The sequence below is a fragment of the Gavialis gangeticus genome, unplaced genomic scaffold (genome assembly GCF_001723915.1).
Source record: "Gavialis gangeticus isolate Ggan-Ray unplaced genomic scaffold, GavGan_comp1, whole genome shotgun sequence".
Classification (NCBI taxonomy): Eukaryota; Metazoa; Chordata; order Crocodylia; family Gavialidae; genus Gavialis; species Gavialis gangeticus.
The window spans coordinates 73,129,727-73,145,989 of NW_017729022.1; the positions used below are offsets into that span (position 1 = coordinate 73,129,727).

Sequence of the window (16,263 nt, forward strand, 5' to 3'; positions counted from 1 at the left end):
TTAACTTTAAATATTATAGTTCTACAAAACTCAAACATCTCTTATCTGAGTCTCCACCCTCCCATTTCCTTAGCCCCCAGATCTTTTAGTTTGCATAGACTGGTAGTCTCACTTTAAGCACAAATTCTCCAACACTCTCATCTTCTTTGTCCAGATGTCCCACAATGAGCTCCTCTGAAGTTCGCCAATTTATGTTCATTTTTCCTCATTTAAAAAGGGCAGTATATACTCTCACCGTTGCTGTTAATTTTCTGTGTTTTTTCCATGGATTGTAAAACCACCAATAGGCAAAAGCATAATGTTCACATAAAACTTTAAAAAGCAACATGTAATTGGAATGGACGCGTCTACACATTCATTAATGAGCCATAATTATATTGCATTATGTTTAGTACCTGTGGGCACTTTTACACATGGTCTGAGGGATGGGGGGCAGTGCTTTATTTAGAGCCTCTCTAATTAAAGCACCGCTCCAATTAAAGCACCACTGCATCTCCTGTATCAGAGTCCCCATGCTTAAAAATGGTGGTGGGTGTGCTGAAACTAAAGCTCATTCAAAAAGCTTTAGTTCAAGCACCCAGCTCCCATTTTTAAGTGTGGGGATGCTGATACACAAGATGCAGGAGGCTGCTGGAGTGCGGCAATTGCCACGCTCCAGGAAACTCCATGTGCTGGAATACCAGCATGTCAGAGCAGCGTCCATGCTCATGTATAGGTGCCCTGTAGGTACTAACTTAATGTACCATAATCAGCACTATACAGCATTGACACAAACAAATGGTCTTTTGTGATATTAATGCACAGTAGACTAAATCTAGAATGAGTCTACTGTGCTCAAAGCATCTCATGTAGACATGCCCAATAAGGATTTAATATCGTTGGTAAGCAAATGAGGTCAAGAAAGAGAGACTGAAACAAACATGTTACACAAACCAGGTTTTTAATTTCATACAAACTGAAAGATGCCAGTGAATACAAATATCAGCACAGAGTGGGAGACAAATGCATAGTAACTAAGCTCATTAACTGGTGAGTTTGCACATGTTGTATGCAATCTCAAATAATAACCTTTTACATTGTCTGTGTGTGTGTGTGTATTTTAAAGGATAATAATTTAAATAACAGAATCTTACATTATTTACTCAAGTGAAATTTCAGCTGTCTTCAGCATGATAGCAGGATTGGTCCAACTTTTAGACTTTAAATTAAAGTCTAAAAATGTGTAGTTTTATTAAAATGACAACAAATGTCAGTGGACACAGCATATTAATAAAGCCTGTCCTACCTTCCTCATTTAGGCAAATTTGCAATGGATACTACAACCAGGCCCAATTTTAATGTAATTATTTGAATTATTTCAAGTTTCTAGTAATGCAGCTTCTCCATCATATTAAATAATGGACTTCAGTTGTTTTTTTCTTGAGTAGGGACCTTATTGTTGTGTCCACTATGAAATATAATGTCATCCCCACACAACTAAGCAGTAGTTATATTCTGATTTTTTTCCCCCCTATATTGATACAAATCAAGAGAAACTACCAAGCTACCAAGTGGGCACATCTACATGTGCAGTTAATGCAACTGAATATGCTCTGGCCAATCCCAACATCACATAAACTAATCCCATAATTTAATCCTGACATCACTGCCTACACATACATTTAAGCGCGGTAATTTACTGTGTCATAGGATAGTACCCGTGTCTGATAGGACTGTCCTATGCTGGAGTAAATTATTCTGGTGTGCCCTAATTGTACCACATGTGTAGCCAGTGACGCTTAGCTGCTTATTAAATTAGTCTAATGTACAGTAAAGTGCATGTGTAAATATACCCAGTAACTATCAGGAGTAGTAGTGGTGTAAAATCAGTATGAGTCAAATTGGTAGCAACCCCATTTTTTCATACCCACATAGATTCTTCTGTCTTTTAGTGACATCTTCATGATTTCATGTTGATAACATCATATATATTGAGTCATTATTATTACTTCTCTTCACAAACCAGTTTTGTCATAATAGGTATTTGGGTTTGTAGTTACCTTGAGCAAATGATGATCTAGTGGAATTGGGTAATGCTTCCATGGAAGTGTATGGGACACACTTGGCAATGACATTAACAGTGATGTAAGCTGGTCATAAGCAGGTGTAAGAGGTAAAGTAGAAGAGCTTGTGCTGACCCAGAGCAGAGTATATTAATTCTGTATATAACTGAACTTATTTTCTCCCATGCTAATTGAGTGTGAGGCTGCTGGGCATTTCAATTATGTAACCGTGTCGAAGAAGAGGTGGAGAGGGAAAGGGATATTTTAAACATGCAAGTTACGACTATATAAGTAAATGCAAAAAAATCTGTATTATTTTACAACTAAATACAGAATCATAAAAAATACAGCAGATTTCAAGAGGTTAATTTATTTTCTTAAGGTGCACTGGTGCACCTCCTGTTTCTGTCATGTGGGCTCTAACAGCCAAATGGGTATTTGTCTAGAATATTTCTCTTAAAGAAAAATGTTGTTTAACTCATCAAGCATCTGGAGAATCTCTACCATTATTATCTCATAACCTGAAATTCTTGGTGAGAAGTAGAATACAGGTGCATATAAACACTAATTTGAAAACTAAAAACCATATTCCATACACAACATTTCCAGTGAAATCAAGGAAAGCCTTCTATAAATACTGATGTCAGAATACAATCTTTGATGTCCAGGCAAAGACTAACAGTAGATTCTGAATCTAAGTACAAAGTTGTGAAACTAGGCCAATTCCTCTAGAAAAGTAGAAATTAGTATGTGACTCAACAATGGCTACTTTAGTTGAAGACCCAATAAAAAGGTTATAATTATAGGAGAAAAGCATGATCAGTTTTGAATATTTTTTAAAATGTGTGTTATATTTTTAGAAGGAAAAATATATAGCAAGGTGAGTTCTCCTAAAATATTTTTAGCTATGAAAGACAAATTAATGTGGCTGGTGAATCTCACTGTTAGCATGCTGTATGAAAGACAAATTAATGTGACTGGTGAATCTCACTGTTAGCATGCTGCAATGCATAGTCATTGTTATACATGTAATTATTGTAAGCGATCCAGTCATCTGAACACTGATATTCTTGATCAGACTGAATGTACTGACAATAAACTGTTTCTTTTCCCAAGAAATAAGAGGGAGAGAGTCTTTGTAAAACAACTGCACTGAACTGATATGTCAACTTTCTTCGGATTTTAATGATTTCACCTGTTCTTCCATAGTTCCTCAGTGCTCTGGCCATTTTCTGGTACGTCATGATTTTGCGGTTCCCTTTTCTTTCCCCCCACAGCTCTGCAAGTTTCTCTTTGTTTTTGGAAACAAACTGGAAGACACCATTGGATTTATCCACCCACTGAATGCAATTTGCCATAGCTGGATCATAGAGAGACTCATGAAGATATTCAAACAGGCGAAGCTTTTTTCTCCCTATATAAGAAAATAAAATGCAAGTGGTCAGAGTAGACTTCAGATCTGTATTGATGGGCAGATGTCCATTTCCTGTTAAAGAGTCTTAAAGATGAAGCCTAAGCCAACCTAGTAGCCTGACGTGGATTAAAAGCCCAATATAAGCAATGCATTAAAATAGAAATAGAGTAATGGGGTTTATATTTGTAAGACACAGAGGGTGTATCTACTCAAAATGCCATAGAGTACAGTGGACTGTTCCAGAGCTTTTGTGGATTGGCACAGATTTTGCCATGATGCACTAATGCGCAATAGAATTAGTCTACTGTGCATTAAGCATCACAAAAAAATCACATTTGCATTTGCTACTGTGCATTAGCACAGCTACTGTGCCTTTATCTTACCTCAAATTAGAGGTATTAAACTTAATGCACAGTAGGAAAGGCACATTAATGAACATATAGATGCACCCAGACAGACCACAGTGATAGGGATTTGGTCATCACAGGATTGATTCACTGAGTTTGGGACGACTAGAAAAAATATTTAATGATTTTTGCCATCAGGGTACACACCTGACGAGACATTTAAATGGACTTCTAGTGAATGCTGAAGAACCAGTGCCTGGGACCAAGACCAATTTCTTTAAGCAGTACAGGAAGGAAGGTCTGGAGAGGGCTGGTAAAGACATTTTAAAGTAAAGGATTTTTTTATTTTTTTTTTGTCAAAATGTTGATTGGTTGAGTCTGAAGTATTACAAAACAAACAGCAATTCTGATGTACTACATTTTTGTTGCAAAAGTGGACTCTGTTCAATTCTAGAAATAGAGAGTTTGAGAGAGGTCGGTATAGAAACTGTAGAGATCTGTTTTGTGAATCCAGCAGGGGGCTGAGCTAGATGACCTTGTAAGGTCCCTTCCAGCCCTACTTTTCTATGATTCTATGAAGACCAAGCAGGTATGGGGAGGTGGAAAGGGGAAAAGAGGAGTGATTGCCTTGAGCTGTCATTTGTATTGATATCACTGAATGCCTCCCTCAAAGAATAGAATTACCTGAAGCAAGGTGTCTTCCCCCAAGGCATGATCCTTACAGGAGCATGGTCCCGTGAAGGAGGCCCCATTTCTGGGCGGGACTGCCTTAGTTTTTTTGTAGAGGTTGGGCAAAATCTTATATAAGCCTCTACAGAGGCAACTAGATTGGGAGTTAAAAATCTGATACAAAGAGGAGGATTTTTAAAATACTTGCCAGAGTGGCAGACAAGGTTCTTTGGGTAAATCCAATATCTTTTATTAGACCAGCTAAGAGTTGGAAAAATTATTCTTTGCAAGCTTTCAGGTACAAACACCCTTCATCAGGCTGAGGAAGTGTCTGCAGTCAGTCTGTGCTCTTCCTGGATGGGCCAGGAACATTGCCAGAGTAGAACATTTTTGGGAAAGGAGAATCTATGCAGAAGAATAGGTTTCACTTTGACCACAGTGGAAACAGTCTGCTGGTGCCTACAGCTAATAAGACTTTGGGTGACTGTTTTAAACTGGAAGCTAGGAGGAAGCTGGCAGCTGCCAGGAGCACTTAGACATCTGTTAGAGATGACAGTAACCCTGAATCTGGTAATAAAAAATAGGACCAAAGTGACAGCTGAACTAGGAGGAACAGTTTGAACTCAAAGGTACTTTCCAGAAACGTAACAGGGTGTCAGAAAAAGGAGTTAAATAAAAGTAGGCACATGGCTAGTCATAAATAATAGGAGCCCCCCCCCCCCCAATAAATAAATAATTAAATGCAAAACTATGTGAACTGGAGTGTCTGGAAATGGATGTGATCATAATAGGCACTCCTGAGACATGGCAGTTCGGAAAAGGTCAATGGGACACACTAATGAAACACCTGCCTACAAACTGTATAGGAAGTGACAGGAGCTAGAGGGAATAGCGAAAATCTCTATGAATACAAAGACCAAGTCATAAGAATATAGTCATATTAATAGTACTGTATATACTGACCTCTTAATCAGAAAAAGGATATTAATCTCTCTCAAAACTGTTGATTTAGGCAACTAAATCTACTGGAACAGCTATTACTTAAGGTAACTTCAATTAGTTACCTGTTAAATGGCCAAGAGTAACAATGGGATAAACTTTAGCTGCAAAAATTTAATGCTATATATAATTGTTCCTTGGAACAGCAAATTCTAAAGCATTCAAGGGAAAGAGTTATTCTTGACTTAGTCCCTAGGAGTTTATCCCAGTAGCAACTGTCATTGAACCACTAAGCATCAGTAACCACAGTATAATTAAGTTCAACGTCCATGGGGAAGAGATTATACTAGAAACTGGCACTGTGTGGCTAAACTTTACAAATGGGGATTTCAAAATGAAACAAAAAAAGGAAGCTACTCAAAAAGACCCTAACATCAAAAGCGAAGGGTGTCAACTCAGCAGGGAGGCTACCATAGCAGAATCACAGAAAGCCGGCTCACCCCTAGGCAAAAAAGGAAGCAAGAAGGCAAGTAATAAAGAGAGTGGTTAAACTGACTGTTCCAGCCAGGCAGATAGTCTTCAGAAAATGGAAATCCAGCTCCAGCAAAGTCAATGGAAAAGAACATAAACTACAGTTACTCAAATGCAAACTGGAACTTGGGGGAGCAAAGGGGTAATTTGAAGAGCACAAAGAAAATATTTAAGTGTGAAAACCTGGTGAGTATATTGGACCAGAAGGAATAAAAGCAACAATTAAAGTAGATGAGGATATTGTTGAGAGCTGAATTATGTCTTTGTATCTACCTTCAACTCAGGTGATTTGGAAGCATACCCAGGCCTACCCTTTCCTGATGATAATGAAGAGGCATTGTCAGAGACTGAGATATCAAAAAACGTATCTAAGCTAATAAGATTCTGGAAAAATAACAGTCTGCTGGAGAGGTTACTATAAATCACTCAGACGACTAAACTGTTCCACTCTACTGTTATCTGATTTACATCAGCTCAGAGCTGAGCTGTATTTCAATAAATAAAATCAAAAGTAAAGGAAAAAATTAAGAAAACAATAAAAGAAACATAATTCATCAGGTCACGGGGTGGAGGGGTAGAAGGATCTGGAGAGAGCACGAAGTGTACATTAGCATTCTTTCTACACACCTTTTCCTCCTTTTTGCTGGCTGCCAGATGCATGCATCAGTTGGTTTTCTGAAATATTCTGCAGGCTGCGGTAGACAATCTCATCAGAATAAAGATTTGTTGCGCTGTTCTTTAAAACAAACAGAATTACTAATAAAAAACACATGGTAATAAAAAAAACTTGAAAAGAATCCATTTTACAGGTAACCTCTGGAATTCTACTTTTTATCAGAGGAAAAACGAGATTTTTTTCCTTATTACAGCATTCATGAAGTTTAGGAGAAATGATTGTTCTCCTACTGAAGTGGGGTCTGGTGGGAAAATTGTAAATGTTCCCATCATCAAGCAATTTCAGCTGTTCTGTTAGGAGTAGGGAAGGGAAGAGAAAGAGCTTTAGGTTCTACTCCCAAATGCCTAGGGATATGTAAAAGGCTATGGCCATCTGGACTTCTGTTACAGTGCTCCGCTCTAGTTAGCTGCTTCCTGGCAGTGGGACTTCAGTGAAATTGAGCAAACAATAACTATCTCAGCAATGCTCCCATCTTCCTTCACTATTTGAACACTGCGCACTTCTACACTTGCTCCAGAGATGGGGGGACGGGCGGGGGAAGGGACGGGGAATCTTTTAATTAGAGCAGCTCCCAGAACCGCTCTAATTAAAGCGCTGGAGCTTCTCATGTATCAGCATCCCATGCTTCAAAATGTCAGCAAGGGCACCTGCACTAAAGCTCATTTGACAAGCTTTAGTTCAAGCGCCCCTGCCACCATTTTGAAGTGTGGGGATGCTGATGTAGACTCAATTAATTGAATCTATGTGGCACACTCCAGCAGACTCGATTAATCGAATCTGCTCTGACTCATTGTAATTATAGCACATTGGAGCAGCCTCCATGCTTATGTACCTACTGTCCTTTGAAAAAAAGCAAAAACCAGGAAAGCCAATTTGGATCAAGAGCCAAAATACTGCTTCCCCTTCCCCAGCATTCTAAAACCAAGTGGCCCAGGAACAGCATGTGCAGTACTTGACAGTCTGTTTTTCCCTGTGACGAACTACCATTCTAAAACATCCTAAAAAAGGAAGAAACTACTGACCCTAGAGTTTGTTCTTCTCTCTCTGCTCCCAGAAAATATAAAGGTCACCCCTCCTCACCCTAATACTAAGATTGTTTGTTAGCTTGCACAGAACTCCAGTGACTGACATAATCTAACCTACAGCACCAGATAGTAAAAAAAAATTACATCTCTTTACTTCTTGATTTTCTCAAATAGTTGGTCCTATTTGGTACCGCAAGCAATTAGTACTAAAGGGAGACCTTCAAACTCATTGCGCAAAGGTTTCTTATGTAACTATGCCAGAATTACTCTACGCCAGGATAAATTTTTGTTAGGGTGTGAAATATGAACAGCTTGTTATCTTTTTACTGCTGTGTAATTGATCTACTTACTACTACATTCCGCCAGTTATACACCGGTTCCTCTGTTGGTGGTGCTACAGAGTAGTTTGGGTTTGCTCGGAAGTGAGGGTGATGATTGATTACCGTCAGGCAGTTTTTACAATCTATTTGAAAATTAGGGAAAAAATTTAAAATTACACACAGACGAATAAGTGAGAAAAAGAGAAAAGCAGCAGAATTATTTATGGCACTGACAAACGTGCAGGCCCCTGTTCTAACTCATGGCGCTTTACATAAAATACCATGAGTTACAGCTCCCCCCCAACCCAATGGACATTCACTGGGCTGCATCAGCCCAGCCCTGATCGTGTGACAGATTAATCTTAGGAAATACAATTTCCCTAAGGTGGTCCAGAATGGACCACCTTCATCTGATCCCTCATTCGATGAGGGTGAATTGTCATATGATTGGCCACTTTAAAAGTGCTCTGCAGCCATGCACATGTGTCATGACATGGCTGTAGAGTGCTTTCAGGAGGCTAATCATGTTACAAACATAACTTCTGTCTGTGCCCTAAAATTACTTTTGCTTCAGGATGTCTTATCTTTCTATGGCTACCTTCTAGATTATAAAATCTCCAGAGAAAGCATTCTCAATATCTATGGTTTAGACAGGACCAAGCAGATTGTAGCCATATACATGTTCATTACTATTCATTAATAGGTTATCTGTTGTTTGTGGAAAGCAGAATGTTTAAAAAGAAACAGGCATTCATGGATAGGAAGCAGTTTGGATAATGAAGAAAATGCCTATGTTTACCAAATAGAATGATGAATGGGATAATCTTGGAAGACTACAAGTGTTAGATTGTAAGAAAGAAAAAGGAAACACTGCCTGTGCAAATTATACAATACAAGGTAATGGAATAAAATAAGAACTAAAATTCTGGAAACTTGATTCTAGGAAGTGCCATCTCAGGAATCTGAAAATCTTAATATTAAATAGTTTTAAAATGTTATAGGTCTAAACTAATTACAGGGATAACATTCTAACAGCATTTGAAGTGCCAGATAGAACTACACTGAATTAACTTAATCCCTCAGGATATTTATAGATAGCAGAACTCAGCACTGGATTGCAACATTTGGAGGAGGTCACATGCTACAGAAGAGGTCTTTAAAGAAGTATGATTACTCTATTTTGAAGTGGAGGCCAGGTCTGGGAAGTGCTGAACACTTTGAATTACATGTGGTTGGCATCTCCCTGGATTTGGTCCTTCACAGATTTGGACAAGAATAATACATTGCATATATTATTAACCTTGCAAAAAATGTATATAATGAGCTCTTAAGCCAAAGTAAGACTTTAGACAGTAGACCCAGACCAATTAATATCAGTAGAGGATATAACTTTTACATAGTATGTCTTTGCATTAGAATATAATAAATTAATATGTCAAATAATAATACATTCTCTTCAGTGAAATCCTAGTGCTACCAAAGTCAATGGCAGTTTTGCCACTGGTTTCAAGGGCAGCACCATAATTTAACCCCCATTCTTTCAGTGTTGACTATGTTGACATTTTGTAAAATTAACAATTATAGGAAGAGCTCTAGATGTCCAGTAGTCTAATATACAAGACTTCTTTACCGGAAATCTCAGTTTATAACCTGATTAATTAAAGATTTTTAAAAGCCAGCATATTTACATTAAGTTGAAAATTAATACATTCCATTTTCTAATACATTTCCCAGAATTCAAAACACTGCACAAAAAGGTTTGTCTTCATTTGTATTTAATTCACCTTAATGGAAATTAAGTGACTGTTGAAATCACTGGTACCTGAATTACCTTTTTTGTATTACAATGAATTGTTTCATCAGTTCACTCACAGTGTACCTCACAGAGCAATTTCCAACATGTAAACTGAAAAATAGGTACTGTACTGTAATCACGCATACTTTGAGAACAGGAAGCTATTGTCCAAGAAAAGCTGTTTAAAGGGTTTTTCCCCTTGTAACAATTTAAAATGATAACGTGAATTGCAATAATAGTCCTTTTTACCTGGTGGATACTGAATTTCACCATCAGAATGCTGCTGCAGCACTTCTAGGGCATCTTCAAAGGCCTGACCCAATATGTCTTGATCCATAAAATTCTGTAAGAACAACAGATCTTTTCAGTTTTAAATCAGCAAAGACTAGTTCTGAGTTATCATTCAGTTTTAGTTGGACACTCAAGGGCAAATGGAATAACAGCATGAAATATTGATAGAATAAACCATCCTGTGGGAACATACACTGGTAGCCACTTTTGGCTTGCACCTTAGAGAGAGACTCAGAGATGAGTGGAACAATTCAAGTGAGTAAATTACTCACATGTAAAAGTGTTTTACAGGCCGTTTCCTAAATTTGCAGGAGAAATTTTCAAAAAGAATATTCATTGTTACTAAGCTAGTTCAAAAACTTTAATAAGAAAGTTTATATCTATACTAGAATAGGACTTACTAACACCAAACCTATGACTCAATAACATACAGGTGATTCCACATGCTACACTCTAATTATGAACTGTTGGCAAGTGAGAATGCTACAATATTCTAATATCAGAAACCACACTGGTGTTTTACAAAACTGTTAATTACCACTGTAGGGTAGCTTTGTATTTTTTTTCACAGCAGAGAAAACAATACTTTTCCAAATTATGCAATCGCCTGAAAACTTCTAATGCAAAGTTTATAATCATCCTTAATGAAAAATAGAAATAAAGAGATTGTTGACTTACCATTACTTAGATACCAAAATGGAAATCCTGCTTAAACAAAAAGAATAAAATTTTAATATTTCAACCTGAATACAGTTATTTTGGTGAAATAACTGGAGTTACACAAGATTATTTCTCATGAAATTTAGGATATGCTACAGTTTAATATAAGATATTTTAAAGTGTTTGCAAAAATAAACACATCAGAGAGGGTGCTTTAGTAGAAGTTTTTAATGAATAATAATTAAATTAGTGGTTTTAGAGATTGGTCTTGGATTTTGTATAAAAAACCCCACATAATTTCTTTTTAATAAGACCCCGTGAAAGAATGCCATGGTATTTTCCATAAAGATATTACTTTTACATTATAATCTCACATATATTACTTTTATACACTAACATTTTAAATTTTAAGGTGAATAGGTATTACTACATAATTACATTAACTGCTTAATTTCCCAGAGAATATTAACCTGAATTGACTGCAGGTATTTGCTTGTAAGTCTTTTATGTTAATTCTTGTTAAATTATTTCACACGTCACTGAACCAAGAGTAATTTTTCCTATTACAGATTAGCATATAAATATATATACATATATCTAATCCTCCAGAGTAACTGTTAGCTTCTTCAGATAATTAGATTGTTTTACAAACCTTGATAATAGATGTTATTCCAACCCCAAGTGGAATATGTGTTATATGTAGTGTTACTTATAAATGATTCCTCAGTTTTTTCTTTTTGGCACACTTAGCATATCGACACAGATTCTTATAATTATTTTCACAGCCTTAATTAAATACCTTGCGTTTTTTTCTTTTTAAATGTTAACATATTGAAACTTTCTAATTATTTTATGAATCCATATTTACCTCATTAGAGGTAGGATCTTGGTTTGTTTAAAAGAGCAGAAATGTTGCCAATGGATATAATATTTGACTTCATGAGGGGAGCAAGGTACAGTACTTATCCAGATGAAGGTCAGTACTTATACAAATTTGTTTTGCTGGACCATACAGATCTAATGTCCACCAGAAGTTTGGGAACCATTGATCCTTCCAGATCATGGTGCATGCATGAGAGGTCACCCAGACCTTTGGTGCATATATCTAGGGAGGAGTCGGGGGTGGTTTTTGGAGGCATAGAGGCTGCCCAGACCTTCCATCCCCCCCTTTAGACCACTAACACAGAATCGAAAGGCCAGACATTTGGTGCCTCCATGTCTGCACTTGTATAAGCATCCAGGAATTAAACCCAGGTCTCCTGTATGGCAGACAAGGATTCTACCACTGAACCACAGGGGACTTCCTACCAGAAGTAGCAAACTTTACAAAATGTATCACATACTTTCCATATACATTTAAAGATCTATTTTAAAACAATGATTGAATAAATCACTACCACATCTATGGTATCAAACAAAAAGAGTGAAACCCTGGTTCCAATGCAGTCAAAAGACATTTTCTTATAGACTTTATGGAGGTCAATATGGCACCTGCCTCTTGTGCTCAAAACAGGAGGGATCAACTTTATCTTTGGTATAAATCCACTGATTTCGACTTTTGGTGTACCTGAAAGCAGATTTGGGGCCATGTTGCATGCCAAACTTTAGAAATATATTTAAAATCTGTTTCAACATTGCTAAAATCAGTAGTTGTCCCCTTGACATATATGCAATCATACATTAAAACCAGCATTCCTTAAATTTTAATTGACCAGCACTTGTGAAAATGATTTTTATATTGCCCTATCTCCAGAATAATAAGTAGTACATTTGATTGCAGTATCTGATTATGGTTTCAATAACCTACAAGGGTAAAATATCAGATACCACTGAACGGCTGTACCATTTACAGAGCTAAAAATTACAAAAGCCTCCCCCTCCCCCAATAAAAAGTTATACCTTATTTTTCAAAGAAGTCTGACCACTTACCTGGGATAGGAACTTAACATACAGCACAGCAGTCAGTTTAAAAATACTGAGGGACTGAATTTTACAGCAATAGGCTGGAAGAGGGGATGCATTAAATAGCTAGTTTTGGGGAAGTGATTCAAGTAGGGGGTTTTTTTTTAGACTTAAGGTATAGTGCAGCGCCACTATGGCTTTTAATTTAGCTCTGGGCCATATAAAAATCATCAGGATACTTCAGAAGGGTCTTCACAACAGTAGGGTGTTTTACTTTGGAATTAAATAAAATGGTGTAATCATTGTTTAAATTATGCAAAATTATAAGCAACTGAAACTGATTCCATTTGACTGTAAGAGCCTTGCTTGCAAAACTGCTATGAAAACGTTACATCCCAAGCACATAATCTACATCCTTTCCCTCTAATATAAAGATGATGATGGATTTTAAGGACATTTGGGAATAGATAAGAACTTCCTGGTTGGCTCAGTCCAAACAACAGACTAAATCAAAATACAGATCAGAACACCAAAAAACTCTGGGGAAATTTGGATCTGGAAATCAATGTTTAGATCAGTGGTTCTCAACATTTTTAGACTCAAAGGTACCCCTTGGAAGATGCCAGCTTTTCACTTCTACTTGTCTTTTGACTGTGGGAAAATAGTATACCAAGTCTTATATTGCAAAGAACTCTGAAAGACCATAACAGGTCTGAATGGTCTTGTCACTATGGATTCCTAATTGAAATCTCTGGTTGTGTCCACACGAGCATGGACATTTGGTTCCCCTGGGACAACTAGCAGTGGGAGACTTTGTGCCACCACTAGTTGTCCCTGGGGAACGCCTGTGCCATGCGCCCTCTGGTACACAGCAGGTTGCCTGGGGTGGGGTCGGGGAGGGTGGGGCCAGTACTAAGCTGGCCCTAGCAGCCTTTCCTGGGGTCCTGAGGGCTTCCTGGGGCTACAGCAATGCTGTCTTGCTGCACAGAGCCTGGCTGGCAGCTGGAGTATGGCTCTGGCTGGCCAGGCTCTGGTTTTGAGTGGCACATGCTGCCCCCACATGTGAAGTTCCAGGTTTTGGGGGTTTTTTGCGCAGGTTTTTTTGACCCCTGGAGAATAGCTGAATGTGTGGTATTTGGCATTGCAGATGTGTCTGCGTCACCACATACCACACAGGCATGGTTGTCTAGATGTGGCCTCTGAGTTTATTTTATGAACCGTGTGTGGGTGTTTGTACACCTAACAGTGATAATATTGTGCGGCACACTACAGGCCGCTTAAAAGTATCTTGCACTACCCTGGTTGAGAATCACTGGTTTAGACTGTAGTTTGGGGTGGGCATTATTCTAAATTTTAAAGCCAAATTTATCACTCACTACTCAGGCCTCTGAGTTTTACAAATCCTGGAAAACTGTCATTGCCGCTTCTGTGGCAAACTAATTTGATTAAGGAAAAAAATACCCTGAAATAACAAGTCCTTCAAAACAGGTAGGTACTCTGTAACTGGTTCTTTGCAGTCCAGAGCTCGTAAATGTTAGAAGATATCACTCTGTTACCTGGGCCTCTGCAAAAAAAAGTCCTCAGAGGCAAGGCCATCTGTTTTGGCAAGTATTCCAAATGACCTCAGTTGTCTGCCACAAACTTCCATAAAATAGCAATCACTGTCAGCACTGTCTGTCTAAAGCTCATCTATTAGGAACAGTTGACAGAGAGTAGCACTAAAAATGGCTATAAATTGTAAATATAACTGATTTGCAGACAAAATGATATAAACACCCAGTTACTTGAGGGGTATGACATTCAAAGCTACTTTTCAGTCCTAGGCCCTAAATCTTCAAGATATCTGCCATTCCTTCCTAGAAAAATACTTGAGTTATAAAAAATACTCAAGTAAATACTTTCCTGGTAAAATTTTTGAGTTATTCTACAGATGCATGTTATAGACCTATTCTGATCTGACTTGATTTACATAGGAGAATGAATTACAAGAAGCGTTCTTAAGGTGTAACATAATTCAGCATGGGAATTGGCAGCAAAGCTGATTAAGCAATTAGTTTCCTGTTCAACTGTTACTAAGCGGTTGAACTTGGTTTACTCTGTAACATAAACATAAAGAGGCTCCATGGCTAACCCCCTTTTCTGTAGCAAAGGCAAGTAACAAATTCTTTCTAGTTGTATCAGAATTTAAAAATAAGAATGGGTTCCAAGATCGATAGAAGAAATGTGCTATACAGCAGCACTTCTCAACCTTTTGCACCTTATGTCCCACCAACCATTTTGTCAAAAAACCCTGGTCCCATCATGATAAAAAGAAAACCCCACTGTTCAAGACATCCGTTGATTCATCTATTTGGAGTGCAAACAACTTTGATTTTTTCAATCCGGCTATGAGTTGAAGTCCCACCTACACGACCTTCGAGTCCCACCAGTGGGATGCGTCCCACTGGTTGAGAAACACTGCTATACAGTATTTGTCAGGCGCCCTCTACATGGGCAGGTAAAGGTGAAATAGGATCTAATATGCGATTCACACAATTGTACCATGCCACATGTGCATGACAGGAGGTGCAATTGTGGGATGGTGCATTAGATCCTATTGTGCTTTATTTTTGTTGCAGGGGAAACCTGATCCTGGGCTCCCCCTGAACCAGTAAGAAGCAAGCCCCATAAGCTGGGAGCCCCCTTAACAGAGGAGCTCCCAGCTGCAGGGACACCCCACACACCTCTGCAGCTGGGAGAGACATCTGCCATGACCTTCCTGCCTTGGGGTGCATGAAATCCCCAGGGCTGGGAGATCATGACTGCAGCAATCATCCAGCCTCAGCAGTATGTGAAACCCCCTAGAATAGGGAGATTACTGCAGTAGTGATCTCCCTGCCCTGAACCTTTCATGCAGCCCCAGGGCTGTGATACTGTAATTGCACCCTGTGGTATTGGAAGGTACGCTGCACGGTCCCACCATCTGCAGCTGTGTGACTCTGACTTCCAGGAGCTACGGGGTGCTGCTGGAACCCAAAATCTGTAGCTACTGAGGCTGACAGTCTCCAGTAGTTGAGGGACTCGCAGTCCCAGCTGGGTTTCATGCACCTCTGTGCTTGGGAGCCCAGTCAGGAGCTCCCAGCTGCAGGGGAGACCCTGCTACATGTGCAAATTAAAGCTTAATAGCAATCAGCTGGAAAGCTAATGCACATTATCAAGGTCTAACCTTATACCTGGTTGGAGCTTTTCATGGAGTGATATCTATTTTGCATGTGTAGCTGGCCTCAAGGTAATTGCACAATTAACTGGTTAATTGTGCAATACCTGTAATGTGTAGAGGGGCCCTGATTTGCACACTCTGAATTCAGAACAGGAGTTACAGGGTTCTGACCTCAGTTAAAGCAAAGTTGACTGAGAAAACATTGATTAAAGTTTGTGAAGTTACAACAGTTTACCTGAGATCCAAATCTTACCCCAGGTTCTACTGTCTTCCTATCAGCTAGAAGTTATTACTTATTGGGAATTACACCTGCAACAATGCATTTTTTATCTACACCTGCATGTAGGCCCAAATTCAGGTTGTTATTCTTTTGTATTACAATTATCCCCATATTGTTCATCTCAGCCACCAAAAATGCTGTAGTGAAAATGAAATGGGGCTCAGAGGCAGAAT

The 16,263-nt window shown here is 38.5% G+C and overlaps 1 protein-coding gene across 1 annotated transcript; it reads right to left on the reverse strand.

Moving 5' to 3' along the window:
- Positions 1–1,081: 1,081 nt before the first annotated feature.
- On the reverse strand, positions 1,082–12,703 carry SPIC (Spi-C transcription factor). Its single transcript, XM_019516699.1, has 6 exons — positions 12,639–12,703; positions 10,728–10,754; positions 10,008–10,101; positions 7,994–8,106; positions 6,570–6,678; positions 1,082–3,456 (listed from the first exon to the last, which is right to left on the reverse strand). Exons 2-6 carry the CDS (start codon positions 10,728–10,730, stop codon positions 3,011–3,013), a joined length of 765 nt encoding a protein of 254 aa, XP_019372244.1. The 5' UTR covers positions 10,731–10,754; positions 12,639–12,703; the 3' UTR covers positions 1,082–3,010.
- Positions 12,704–16,263: the final 3,560 nt, after the last annotated feature.